This window comes from Lactuca sativa, chromosome 5 (genome assembly GCF_002870075.4).
Source record: "Lactuca sativa cultivar Salinas chromosome 5, Lsat_Salinas_v11, whole genome shotgun sequence".
Lineage (NCBI taxonomy): Eukaryota > Viridiplantae > Streptophyta > Magnoliopsida > Asterales > Asteraceae > Lactuca > Lactuca sativa.
The window spans coordinates 162,308,388-162,322,458 of NC_056627.2; the positions used below are offsets into that span (position 1 = coordinate 162,308,388).

The following is a 14,071-nucleotide window of genomic DNA, read 5'->3' on the forward strand; positions in this document are numbered from 1 at the left end:
GGTCCCATATCTCACCAATAGCAGAGTGTGGATGGTGTTCCACATCTCATTAGCAACAGATCATGGACGAGGCCCAAGTTAGGGAAAAAGTGAGTGTGGGCTGGGCCAGTATCTCACTATCAGTAGGAGCATGGACGAGGTTCCATGACTCATCAGTAGCAGGATAAGGGCGAGGCCCAAGATAGGCGAGGCCTTTGGACAGGATCCGTTAGTATGTGTTTAGCTTATGTGTTGTGATATGTTTATGTGCTATTATATGTTATCGGATGAGGCCCTGTAACAGGCGAGGCCTAAGTGATACATATCTGTATCCGAGCGGGGCTCGAAGCCAGGCGGGGCCTGGATTGGCGGGGCCATTTTAGCGGGCGAGGCCCAGGATAGCGGGCATGGCCTAGTATGTGCAGTATGTGGTTATTCATGGTATGTGGTAGGGTGGGGAACTCACTAAGCTTCATGCTTACGGTTTTCAGTTTTGGTTTCAGGTACTTCCGGTAGCGGAGGGAAGAGCTCGGGGTGATCGCATGGCAAACACCATAGACTAGACAGCCCGTGGGCGAGGCCCGTATGAGAGTAGCAGTATAGGTGAGACCTGAGAGCAGGGTTGCTCAGTAGTATGGTTGGGTGAGACCCGTGGGCGAGGCCCGAGCGAGAGTGATTAGACAAGTAGGACTAGAAGGATAGAGGCGGGTGAGATCGTGGGCGAGGCCCGCGAGTTTTAGCAGCACAGATGGGACCTGGCAGGGACCTTAGTGTCAAGATAGGGGATCGAGGATCCCATGATTGTAGTGCCTGTATGGTAGAATAGATTGAGCAGTTATAGGTGGTCGAAGTTTCTTCGAAAGTCGCTGGGAGAGACTAGGAGTTGTGTTGGGACTAGCTACCGGTGGGAGCCGGTAATCCAGATATTGATAGGTTGGTAGGGACCAGGGTGGTCTCAGTTCATCCGGATGGCAGATAAGGAATAGCAGAATTTTCAGTCAGTAGCAGTGCGGGTATGCAGTGTATGGTGGGATTCAGTTAGTTGATCGTGGGGAGCTCGACACCAAACTATAGTAGAAAGAAATGCCCAGTGGATACTGGTGATAATGACCCGTACTAGTGGTAGCGGGAGTAATGGATTTGGTGAAGATAGGATCTTCACGGTGATAGAGGAAATAGTTGGTTATGGAGCATCGCCTTGGGGAGGCAAGGAAATCGCGCAAGGAAAGAAGGGGTGAACCCCTATGGGTTCAGTGCAGTACTCGTGGAGTACCAGAAGGATTGTGGGTTGAGTAAGTTGTGTTTCCAGGATGTTCAGGGTCAGGTTTGACCCGAGATTATTATCCGCAAGGGTTAATGTTAGTCGGAATGACCGGCCGAAAGACCAGCGAAGGTAGGCAGCTGGTGTTGGAATAATTAGTAGGGTATTGAAAGCAGATCTCAGGCGGTGGGCCATAGCAAACTTCGAGGACGAAGTTCAGTTTAAGTGGGGGAGAGGTGTAACACTCGAAATCAGAAAGGCCAAGAAAGGAAAGGAAACCCTAAGCTTAAGGGATGACTCGGCGAGTCCAAGGAGGAACTCGGCGAGTCCGAGCGGGATCCGGGTCGAAGAGTAAGTGACCGACTCGGCGAGTCGGCCAAGGAGACTCGGCGAGTCTAGTCTGTACGAGGAAAACCCTAAATTCGGGACTTGGAGCCTATTTAAGCACCTCATTCTCTTCCCTAGGGTTCCTTTACTGCCTCTTTAACCCAGAACAACAAACCCTAGCCGCCATATCCATTGTTGAGCCAATTATTGCCTTGAAGAGTGCATTAAAGCTTGGAGAAGGAAGAAGGATCTTGGAGGTGCAAGAAGGGGCTATAGATCTGGGATTGGGAAGATATTTCTGAACATTTGGAGGTAAAAAAACTAGTTCTTGGACTCCTTTGCACCTAGATCTATGTGTGAGTTTTGGGTCTTTTTTAGCCATGATTAGTATCCATTTGAGTTAGAAGCCAGATCTGAAGTTGCTACTTCGGATCTAAGCATATTTTGGTCTTGAGAAGCATAAAGTATCTGCCCTTGAGTTGATTATGGAGCCTCTCTGCCTTAAACCCTAATTTATGGTGTATTTAGCATAGATCTCCTTCTCTACACGTAAATTTTGCAACTTTACGTGAGGAATAGGCTTGGGAAGGGTAGATCTACAGTTTGGAGTCCATGCATGACTCAAAAGTCCTCTGCATGTATGAAGATCCGAATGGGATCGCCGAGTCCTTTGAGTGGACTCGGCGAGTAGCATGAAGATTAGGAGGAACTCGACGAGTGGGATGAACAACTCGTCGAGTCGGATGAAGTTGGGCAGGAACTCGACGAGTTGGAAGAACAACTTGGCGAGTCTGTTGAAGGTTGTCTTGGACTCGGCGAGTCAAGTCGCAAAACCCCAAACCCTTCGAGTTGAGACTCGAATCAGTGAGTCGAGTGGAGACTTGGTGAGTCGGACAGGCCAGGACTCGGAAATCGGTAAACTCGGCGAGTCGAGTCGCGAATGGAAGGACTCTGAACTTATGAACTCGGCGAGTCAGTAGGTTGACTCGGCGAGTAGGGTTGACCTGGGAGGTTGACTTTGACTAGGACTTTGACTTTGACCAGAGTTGACTTGGTTGTCTTTCGGGGGTCAGTTAGACTAAGTGTTGCATTGATATTGGTAGCTCGGGGAACTAGTGGAGCAGGAGTTCAGAGAGTTGCCGGACAGCAGCTAGTGTGATCATCAGCGAGTTCAGCCAGTGCAGGTGAGTTTCCCTTTTGTGTGAATGGGTCTACGGCCACAATGCCGGCCCATGTAGTTATGAGTAAGAAGACCCGGGGGTTAGCCCTAGGCACAGTATGCTAGTATGATATTCGGGACGAGGTCCAATGATAGTGGGCGGGTGCCCAAGGAGTGGTTTACTTGATAATTTATACTTGTTGTCTGTGTGATACTTGTATGTGCCTGGTAGGGAGGTGAGTGTGGGCGAGGTCCCATATCTCACCAATAGCAGAGTGTGGATGGTGTTCCACATCTCATTAGCAACAGATCAGGGACGAGGCACAAGTTAGGGAAAGATTAAGTGTGGGTTGGGCCCGTATCTCACTATCAGTAGGAGCATGGACGGGGTTCCATGACTCATCAGTAGCAGGATAAGGGCGAGGCCCAAGATAGGCGAGGCCTTTGGATAGGATCCGTTAGCATGTGTTTAGCTTATGTGTTGTGATATGTTTATGTGCTACTATATGTTAGCGGGCGAGGCCCTGTAACAGGCGAGGCCTAAGTGATACATATATGTATCCGAGCGGGGCTCGAAGCCAGGCAGGGCCTAGAGCGGCGGGGCCGTTGTAGCGGGCGAGGCCCGACGTAGGGGGCGAGGCCCAGGATAGCGGGCGTGGCCCAGTATGTGCAGTATGTAGTTATGCATGGTATGTGGTAGGGTGGGGAACTCACTAAGCTTCATGCTTACGGTTTTCAGTTTTGGTTTCAGGTACTTCCGGTAGCGGAGGGAAGAGCTCGGGGTGATCGCATGGCACACACCATAGACTAGACAGCCTGAGAATGTTTTACTCTGATAACGGATATGTATTTTGGAAATTAATACTCTGATTATGTTTGGAATTGATGATTTTACTTTAAGTAATGTTTTATTAAAAGAAATTTTTAGTCTTGAATTTTGGGACTTTACACCCTGATAGATGGCTGCAAGTGTCATCTTATCCTTCTTCACTTCTACCACAGTGCTTGATATCCTAGGTTCCACTGCATCCCACACTCCCTGGGCTTGCATGAAGACCCTCATCTTGATAGCCCAAGCAGAGTAGTTACTTTTTGACAGCATCGGAGAGTGGAGAGTAATCAAGCCTTCCTTCTCACCATTTCCATTGTTTCCTGTCATTTCTTTACGTGGTTGGTATTTTGGTATACACCAGGCTTTGCTCTGATACCAAGTGTTGGCCTTTTACAGGGGTATTTGTGTCTTTATGCAGAAAGTAACACAACAGGGAACAAAAGTTGAATATCACAGTGGACAGAGTTAAAAGAGGAATGACACAAGAAAGTAAAAGGGTTAATGACCTAGAAAGGTAACAAACTTTTGTCTTTGTCCACATTTAGGTAAACATGTTTTTTTTTCCGTTCACGTTTGACTATTGAACTTGTTTGACCTGTTCAAAATAGGGTAACATGACCAGTAATTACGGTAATATTACCCTATTATGAACATGTCAAACAAGTTTATTGACCAAATGTATACGAAAAAAACATGGTTACCTAAATACGGACAAAAACCAAAGTTTCTTACCTGTTTTGGTAATACTGGACAAGAACCGTCTTAGGGAATGTGTACCCTAGGATCAGGCTCCGACAGTCAATGAACAATTAGTTTAGGCTTGGTCTAATCCATTTTAGTCCCAATAATAGTCATGGGCTAATCTGTGTTGTTCGGTCTTTAAAACACACACAACCTAGCCCCTTAAGCGTATACAACCTAACCCCTTACTAGTTGGGCTAAAGTGGGTTGGCCCAAGACTTAACCATCCCCTCATACATAAGACCAGACAATCCAATTTCATTTCATATCAATGGATCTTATGATTACTTGCACTTAACATAAAGAACCCAATATTACCTAAATAGGTAAGGAACTTTGGTTTTTGTCCAAATTTAGGTAACCATGTTTTTTTCGTACAGGTTTGACCAGTAAACTTGTTTGACCTGTTCCTGTTCATAATAGGGTAATGTTACCGCTAATTACCGCTCATATTACCCTATTTTGAACAGGTCAAACAAATTCAATGGTCTAATGTGAACGAAAAAAACATGGTTACCTAAATGTGGACAAAGACCAAAGTTCGTTACAGATGGCAGGGACAGAAAGCTGCAAATTTCTTATTCATAAACTGGAATAGAAAAGAGGATACAAACACCTCGTACATACTTGACTATTTAAACAAAAACTTTACATAAAAATAGCAATGGCCAGATAGAGACCACGGACACTAACCCACATGACTTAACTTATTCTTTTCTACTAAAAACTAAAGAAATTAAATAAAACGTGCATAAGCTAAAATATGACCTGTACTCTAAATTACTTTAACAGTGGGTCCTTTCTGCTGCTGTAGAACTCTGCTGGTGAAGGGTACTCCGGTAGTGAAAAAGAACCAGATGGTGTCACGAAGGAACGGTGATCGGCGATGAGGAGCCCAGTCTTTTGACTGTCGCTTTCGTGGTATCCAATTTAAAACTACTTCTGACTTTGTCTTTCTTCAAATTCGTTGACAAAAGAGAAATAGTCGTTGCTGGCTCCTGATAGATGAGAGCCCTATAATATAATAAAGCGTCAGACTCTCAATATTCAAATTCAGGTATCTTTATTTCCATCAAATTACTAAAAAATGAATATTCTAATCATCTTCACAATTCTATGTACGATCCTAATCATAAACAGTTTTCCGGCCACCGGTGTTTCAACTATCAAAGCTGGCGACCAACTCAACCTCACTACGTCTCAGCTTGTTTCCCCGGGTGGCAACTTCACGTTAGGGTTCTTTAACACCACAAACTACAGATATATAGGAATTTGGTATACCAACGATGAAACTTACAAAGTATGGGTAGCCAACCCATCCACACCGATCATATCCAGCTCTGGTGTCCTCATGATCGATCCAAACACCGGAAAATTGATCATCGCCACTGGAGGAACAACACTTGTAAACATATCCGACAATCAATCCAGTCCTGATTCTAATATTGCAGCAACTCTCCAAGACACGGGTAATTTCCAGCTGAAAAACGAAACTGACAACCGGACTCTCTGGCAGAGTTTTGATTATCCAACCAACGTTCTTTTACCAGGTATGAAACTTGGGTCGGACCTTAGAACGGGAAAGAACTGGAACTTAACTTCTTGGTTGAGCAATGATATTGCTGATTTCGGTGTTTTTACTTTGAGCTGGGAACCAACTGATGAAGCATCTCAGAGATTAATGATTCGAAGACGAGGTCAACCCTACTGGACTAGTGGGAATCTAAATAATCAAACATTTCCATACATGCCAGCTTTGAATAGTCCATTTAGCAAATACCAGTACAATCTCAGTTATGTATACACTGACGAAGAGAGGTCCTTTAGTTTCCATGGAATCAATGGCGTTCAACCCATGTGGTTTTTGACTCCAGGTGGCCGAGTTCAAGATGCGGATAACTTTGCAGTTTGGACTCCTGAATTCTGTTATGGGTATGATTCGGGTGACGGGTGTGTGGCAGATTCTAATACGATTGATCAGTGTAGGGATGAGAATGATAAATTTAATTGGTTGAATGGGGATTTTGCACCTATGACGAGCAGCTCGTATGATGACAATTCAAGCCTAAGTATGAGCGATTGTATGGTGAGGTGCTGGAATGATTGTAGCTGTCTTGGGTTTACCACAAGTAGCAATGGAACTGGTTGTATTACATGGACTGGAGCTAAATCAGTCGATAACTTTTCAATCAGTCCAACAGGGAGTGCTGTATTAAAGTATGTTTTAATTTCTCCAATTCCGATAATTTCTCCGAATCCAAGTAAAGGTAAACAGTTGTGACTGATTTAATGGTTTCTAGGTTACTTGTTAATTGTTATGTATTTTCATAGCTTTAAACCAACATATTGTCTAAACTCTTGAGTAACGTGAATATAGTCCACATACAGTTTGATTATTAATATATAGCTTAAATTAATTATACACCAGGAAATGCTAAAAACTGGATCTGGGCACCCATTGTTGCTTCCATTATTTTACTTCTCTTTTCTGCTGGTCTACTGTGGTATCTAAAGAAGAATAAGCTTAGACGAGAAGGTACGTTCTTTTGGTATGCTTGAGTTGTTTAAACCAATTTCACTTTCTAAGCCATGATTTTTTATTGAAGAGGAAAAGAGACAAAAGAGAGACGACGAATATTTCTTGGAGCTAATAGCTTCTGACAGCTTCAAGGATGCAAGTAATCTTGAAAGTAATGGCAGAAAAGGAAGTGACTTGATGGTGTTCAGCTTTGCTACCATAGTGACAGCCACAAACGACTTTGCAAGTGAAAATAAGCTCGGGGAGGGTGGTTTTGGACCTGTTTATAAGGTACTTTTATCTTTAATATTTATTGTATTTTTCAGAAAATGATAATAGTTTTTTCTCTTCCATCTTACTAAACAAGATCTTATGTGTTTATGAGAAAAGGGGAAACTTGGTGATGAACAGGAAATTGCAATTAAAAGGCTTTCAAGAACATCGGGACAAGGGCTTGTTGAATTCAAAAATGAACTCATTCTTATTGCCAAACTTCAACATACAAATCTTGTTCGGGTTCTAGGTTGTTGCATCCGTGGAGAAGAAAAAATGCTGATTTATGAGTACATGCCGAACAAGAGCTTGGATTTCTTTCTCTTTGGTAAGAATTTTTAAAAAAAAAAACCTAAAATAGATTTCTACAATGATTTTAGCTTCAACAGAGCCATGGTTTAAATGACTTGTTAAAACAATCGCAAAGATGAAACAAGAAAGACACTGCTAGAGTGGCCGAAACGATGGAACATCATTGAAGGGGTTGCTCAAGGGTTGCTTTACTTACATAAATACTCGAGAATGCGAGTTATTCACAGGGATCTAAAAGCAAGTAATGTTTTGTTGGATGAAAGTATGAATCCCAAAATTTCTGATTTTGGTATGGCGAGAATCTTCAAACAAAATGAGACCGAAGCAATTACCAATAGGGTGGTTGGAACATAGTAAGAATATTTCTCTTTCTCTTTTACTTCTCTATGTTGGATATTTTGTCAAATAGTCCTGTTTATCTTACACCATAGGGTTGGAACATAATTGATTTTAAGTTTCAATACTACATGTAAGAGGTAATAAAATGGGATCATGGAGACATTAATACATACCTCAAAAGTATGTATGATATTAATTTGGTCTTTAAGGTACTGAATCTATGTGAAATACATTACACAGTGGTTACATGTCTCCCGAGTATGCAATGGAAGGAACTTTCTCGGTGAAATCTGATGTCTTCAGCTTTGGAGTCTTAACCTTAGAAATTGTCAGCGGAAGAAGAAATACAAGCTTCTCCTATCTTGACAAAACCGTCAATCTTATCGGATACGTAAGTTCACTTGTAATATACCGTTTTTACATCCCCTACATCAGAATAATTTTTTTTTTACTTGAAAAGTCGAATTACATGTAATGATTGAAGAATTTGGAATGCTTTTAGGCATGGGAGCTATGGCTAAAAGGGGATGCATTGGTGTTAGAGGACCCAACTCTAGCAGATTCTCATGTCATACACCAATTATTAAGGACTATACATGTGGCACTTCTCTGCGTACAAGAAAACGCGTTGGATAGACCAGAGATGTCGGACGTGATCTCTATGCTTAACAATGACACAATGTCATTACCTTTCCCAAAGCAGCCAGCATTCTTCATTGGCAGAAGTGCCTCGAAGTCAACTTCAGTTGAAAGAAAGTTAGAGGACTATTCTGTAAACGATATGACCATTACAGTAATGAAGGCTCGATAATGTATCATAGTCATTGTTGGCGAATCACTATATTATTACTAAATCCTTTCTATTGATTTTTTTTTCTATAGCTTTAGACGAGTTGTTGAGATAAACACTTGGATTTTCTATTTGGTGCCCAAACTTGTATCCATATTGATTCGACTTTGGGGCAACCAAAATCTTTATGGTGACGGTTGCTTTTGGTGGTGGATATTCGGTTTTGTTGGAAAGTGATGGAATGAAATCTCAGATTCCGCTTGACTGAATTTAAACATGTTTGGTTGCTCTTGTGAATATTGTGTATACAATTGACTGACACCATGAGGAAATTGAAGAGACAAATTAACATGATTTAAAACCTAAACTAATAAAGGACTGTAAAAATCTATGACAGGATGATATTTATAAATTAGTTGTATATTTCCACAAATGCCGCTCAATCACATTTCGATGATGCTTCTATTTAGTGACCAGTCTTCCCCAATCAGGCTGCATAAACACCAGACTTCCTAGACTGAGAAAACTTTGAAATTGAGCTAATAATGAATCTACTATATCCACAAGCTTGCACTAGATGTTCTTTACTTCTTTATTGACATATACAATATGGATAGACCTATAAAGAGTGTTCTTTATATTCTGATGTGGCACTTCTCCATGCATATAACAATTAACAAGTATAGAAAAATGGATCTGCATCTCCTACAAAAGTGAATAAATATAAATTATATTACAGAAAAGTTTTTCACAAGGAATGATATGCTGAAGCTAAGTTCATACCCTATCGACTCCCAACAACAGAGATGGTCACATTATTCACAGAGAAATCTTCTGCTTTGGTTTCATATGAAGTTGACTTTGAGTCCCCTCCACCCATCAGAAATGTTGGTCTGTTTGGAGTGGGTAATGATATGGAATCATTGAGAAGCATGGAGATCATCTCAGATGTTGTTGGCCTATCTATTGCATTCTCTTGTACACACAGAAGGGCAACATGAACAGTCCTCAAGAACTGTTGTTCATCACAAGTATTTCCAAGTGACAGGTCCTTCAATTCCAACGAATCCCCTTGTTGCCATAGCACCCATGCCTAAATCATCCAAATAAGATTAATGATTTGATCATTTTCCCTTAATTAATTTCCAACAAAGTGGTAAGGTTAAACTGCTTAATAAAAGTCAATTAGTAATATACAATTTGTGTGAGACAATAATGTAAGATGGTTTCAATTTCATTAAAGATGTTATAGTATGCAAAATATATTAAAATTTGAATCTGAATTTACTTACATATCCAATAAGACTGTATGTGTCATCAAGATTGACGAAACTACTATTTCTTCTTCCACTGACAATTTCCAGGATCAAGACTCCAAAGCTGAAGATATCCGACTTGATTGAGAAAACCCCCCTCATTGCATACTCAGGAGACATATAACCACTGAACACAAAATGTTCACCAGACTTTTTAAAAATAGATAACATTGAATCAGAAAAACAACAAACTCATCTCAAAGATACTATATCGAGATTAGGATCATTGTGTTATTTCTCCTTGGTAATATTAAATCTAACTTTTTTGCAGATAGATGGACCATGAAATTGTATAACTCAACGGGATATTTGATAATTCAAGAGAGATGACTTACTATGTTCCAACCACCCTGTTAGTCATTGCCTCAGTCACATTTTGTTCGCATATTCTTGCCATACCAAAATCAGAAATCTTGGGGTTCATACTCTCATCTAAAAGAATGTTATTAGCTTTCAGATCCCTATGAATAACTTTCATTCTTGAGTACTTATGCAAGTACAACAACCCTTGAGCAATTCCTTCAATAATGATAAATCGTTTAGGCCAATCCAACTCTGCCTTTCTGTTTTTATCTGCAAGCCAGTGAAAGAGTTTATAATGAATATCACAAGTAAAATAAAGAACTGAATGCACATATGTTTCAAACAATGCATACCAAATACGAAGAAATCTAAACTTTTGTTGGGCATATATTCATATATTAACATCTTTTCTTCTCCGTGAATGCAGCAACCAAGAACTCGAACAAGATTTGTATGCTGAAGTTTAGCTATGAGCACTAGTTCATTCTTGAATTCCACAAGCCCTTGACTTGATGTTCTTGAAAGCCTTTTGATTGCAATTTCTCGCCCATCACTTAGTTTTCCCTGTTTTCATAATTGGATGATATATCTTTTTGTTAAAATAGATATACAAATGCAAGATCCAAAAAGATCATCATAAAAGTTTGATGTGACAGTAACGTAACTTTGTAAACCGGTCCAAAACCACCTTGTCCGAGCTTATTTTGAAATGAGAAATCATTGGTGGCAGCCATGATAGAGGCAAAGCTAAATAATAACAAATCATTTCCTTTCACACCATCCGGTTCAAGCTGATGTATATCCTTGAAGCTTTCAGAAGTTGTCAGCTCCAAGAAATATTCATCTCTCTTCCGTCTCTCATATCCTACAATCAACGTCAGTGACTTAACAAAAGATGCAACTAGAAAGTACAAACAAAAGCTAGATTGAATATTGTTGCTGGTATTATACCTTTTTGTCTATGCTTCCTCTTCTTTATATACCATAAAGCCCCAAAACAAAGGAAAACAAGAGGGATGAAAACACTAATGGATATCCATATCCAATTCTTGCTCTTTTGTGTTTTGTTACCTGTGGTGTAGCTTGTTTAGTTTCAAGGAGGTTTAAATGGTAGCAAAAACCATTAGAAATCAACATTATTACCTGTATTTCGATTGCCTAGATTTTGGCTGATCACATACTTTGACGTAGAGTTATCATGAGGATTAACCAAAAAACTATTGATACCTGTCCAAATTACACAACCACTTCCATTGATGGTACTGCTACTAAACCCCACACAATTGCAATCATTCCAGCACTTAACAAAACAGTCGTTAATGCTTAAGCTCGAGTTCCCATCTGTTGCACTTTTTGTCCGATCTTGAGCAAAATCCCCATTCTTTTTACTAAAATTATCGTTCTCTGTCCTGCACTGAGGCAAACTCGACTCCATGCAACCATTACCAGAATCATATCCATAACAAAACTCAGGGCTCCAAGCAGTAGCATTATTAATATCTCTAATTTGACCTTTTGGTGTTAAAATCCACATGGGTAAAGCAGCAATATTACCATCATAGCTAAAGTATCTTTCTTTATTGTTGAATACAAAAGTGAGATTATACATGGATTGACTACCTGGGCCATTCAATGCAAACATATATTGAAATATTTGGTTGTTTAGATTCCCACTAGTCCAGTAGGATCGTCCTCGTCGTCGAATCACTAATCTCTGGGATCCTTTTTGAGTGGGTTCCCAACTCAGAGTAAAAGGTCCTGATTTAGGGTTTTCATTGCTCAACCAACAAGTCAAAGTCCAATTCTGGCCTGTTGTCATGTCATACCCAAGCTTCATGCCAGGTAAAAGTACATTGGATGGGTGATCAAAACTCTGCCACAAAACTCTTTTGTCAACTTGGTTAATCAGCCGAAAATTACCATTATCTTCGAGGGTTGCAGTCACATTTGCGTTTGCACCCAGTTTAACATCTGTGATTCTCATTAGAGTTTTGGATCCTGCACTGATGACCAAGTCTCCGGTTTTGGCACTGATGGATAGGGTATGAGTGCCTGGGGTGGATATGATCGGTGCATTTGGATTAGCTACCCATACTTTTGTGGATTGAACATCGCTTGTGTACCAAATTCCCAAGTAACTGTAATCTTCACCAAAGAACCCTAATGTGAAATTTCCACGCACGGAAACAAGCTGGTCTGTAGATTTGAGTTGGCCACCAAGTTTGATTGTTGAAAACGAATCAGCAGGGGCGCAAAATCTGATGGTGTAATCGGCACCATTACAAGTAAATGTTGTAGTCTCTAGATCCCATAGATCGGACGGGGTACTATACGTAAAAGATCTTGGGCACGCTGATCGAAACAACTGATCATATGCTGTTGGCTTGCATGATGAGGGTGACGAGAAAGAGTCACTGCAACAATACTCTGGAGAGCCAAAAGCTAAGCAAGCACTCATACACACCTTTCCATTGGCTGAACTTAGCTCCGTTGGACACCGCTGATTCAAGTCTTCAACACAACCCGTCTTAGCACAACTACGTAAACTGGAACCTGAACCGGAAGTCGCCTCCACAAGTATTGGCAAATTGTAGCCCTGGGCAATGTTGACATGATAAAAATCCTGGCTGTGGATTTCGGTTTGATTGATTCTGAAATCAACAACTGTGGCGGGTATCGTTACATCATATACACTACAAGCCATATCATTGGTGCCATTGATTCTGCAGTCACCTGTGGCACACGACCATTTACCTGACCTATTATAGTTGCAACCTGTCTGACCCCATATACTACCAAGCCATACACTCTGAGCTTGAAAAGAGCGTGAACTACCCTTTGTGAGCTCAAATGTAGTTTCATTTAAACTCGTTGTGCTAATGATTACAGGCCAAATGGTGAACCCACAGTCATTTACAATATTAAAAGTAACCCCCAAGGCTCCTGCAAATTCGTATAAAATTGCATTAAGAACAAAATCTTACTGTTTATTTTTGGATACAGAAGCATATATGTACCTTTAGAAAAGAAGAGGAAAAAGAGAAAACTCAGAATTTGAGAAACCACTGCTACATGAACTTGTGAAGATGCTGCTAACAACGACCAAGAACCCATTATTCAATCAAATCTTGTATTTTCTAGAAAATAGTATCGATTTCTCAAAAAGATGTGTAACTAAAATTAGAGACGTGAATCTTCATCTCGATGTTACTGCTGGTATCCATATTGATGTTAGGCTTGGATGGAGCCAAGATCATCCATGATAGCAGGCAAGCAGCTTTGGCCTTTGGGTAGTGGTGGTGGTGGTGGTTGTCAAACTTTCTTTTAGATTAATTATTAACTGGTAGTGGTAGTGATTTAAAAACTAAATATGTTCCACGTTTATTAAGGAAATATGCTAAGCAGAAGGAAACGTAATATTTAATAAAGCCAAGTGAATGCGCAGCATGTTCATTAGAATTGGATGTATATAGTTGACCGGGTCAACACCATGGCATCTTTGTCTAGCACCATTCTCAATACTCGGTAAGCCATAATTCACTCGTGGTTTTCTTTGCATAATATACAAATGGGGACTTCCCAAAGTAATTCTACTTAATGATCCGTGCTTGGCTGCATCGTCATCTTTACAGCTGCACATGGTAATATTGTGTCTCATTTGACAATTGTATATGGAAATTGAGCAATGTGATAATCAGATCATCATATTTTTTTTTTAAAACTTACATATTATATTACGATTATTTAACATCGTGAGAAAACAGTAATTATATTAATATTTTATTTCCTACTTTCTCACTACAATAAATAAAGCCTTTAGCGGCGCCACCTTTAGCGATGATGCTGACTTTAGCGGCGATATGACACGCCTAATGTCACCGCCGCTAAAGCCAGAGTCGTCGCTAAAGATTCACATCTGCA

At 40.6% G+C, this 14,071-nt stretch overlaps 2 protein-coding genes across 3 annotated transcripts; one reads left to right on the forward strand and one right to left on the reverse strand.

Annotated features, from left to right (window-relative positions):
- Positions 1-5,084: 5,084 nt before the first annotated feature.
- Positions 5,085-8,724, forward strand: LOC111877010 (G-type lectin S-receptor-like serine/threonine-protein kinase CES101). Of its 2 annotated transcripts, XM_052764362.1 has the most exons (8): positions 5,085-5,356; positions 5,440-6,566; positions 6,728-6,835; positions 6,906-7,108; positions 7,208-7,418; positions 7,518-7,755; positions 7,982-8,132; positions 8,244-8,720. In XM_052764362.1, exons 2-8 carry the CDS (start codon positions 5,651-5,653, stop codon positions 8,550-8,552), a joined length of 2,136 nt encoding a protein of 711 aa, XP_052620322.1. In that variant the 5' UTR covers positions 5,085-5,356; positions 5,440-5,650; the 3' UTR covers positions 8,553-8,720. The 2 variants fall into 2 exon arrangements, with proteins under 2 accessions (XP_052620322.1, XP_023729330.1); XM_023873562.3 differs by lacking the exon at positions 5,085-5,356 and having other exon boundaries at positions 5,364-6,566; positions 8,244-8,724.
- A 185-nt stretch (positions 8,725-8,909) lies between these two features.
- LOC111876999 (G-type lectin S-receptor-like serine/threonine-protein kinase SRK) lies at positions 8,910-13,455 on the reverse strand. The gene is made up of 9 exons (XM_052764361.1): positions 13,168-13,455; positions 11,294-13,093; positions 11,102-11,221; positions 10,816-11,015; positions 10,504-10,714; positions 10,183-10,420; positions 9,824-9,974; positions 9,315-9,624; positions 8,910-9,236 (listed from the first exon to the last, which is right to left on the reverse strand). Exons 1-8 carry the CDS (start codon positions 13,262-13,264, stop codon positions 9,316-9,318), a joined length of 3,126 nt encoding a protein of 1,041 aa, XP_052620321.1. The 5' UTR covers positions 13,265-13,455; the 3' UTR covers positions 8,910-9,236; position 9,315.
- Positions 13,456-14,071: the final 616 nt, after the last annotated feature.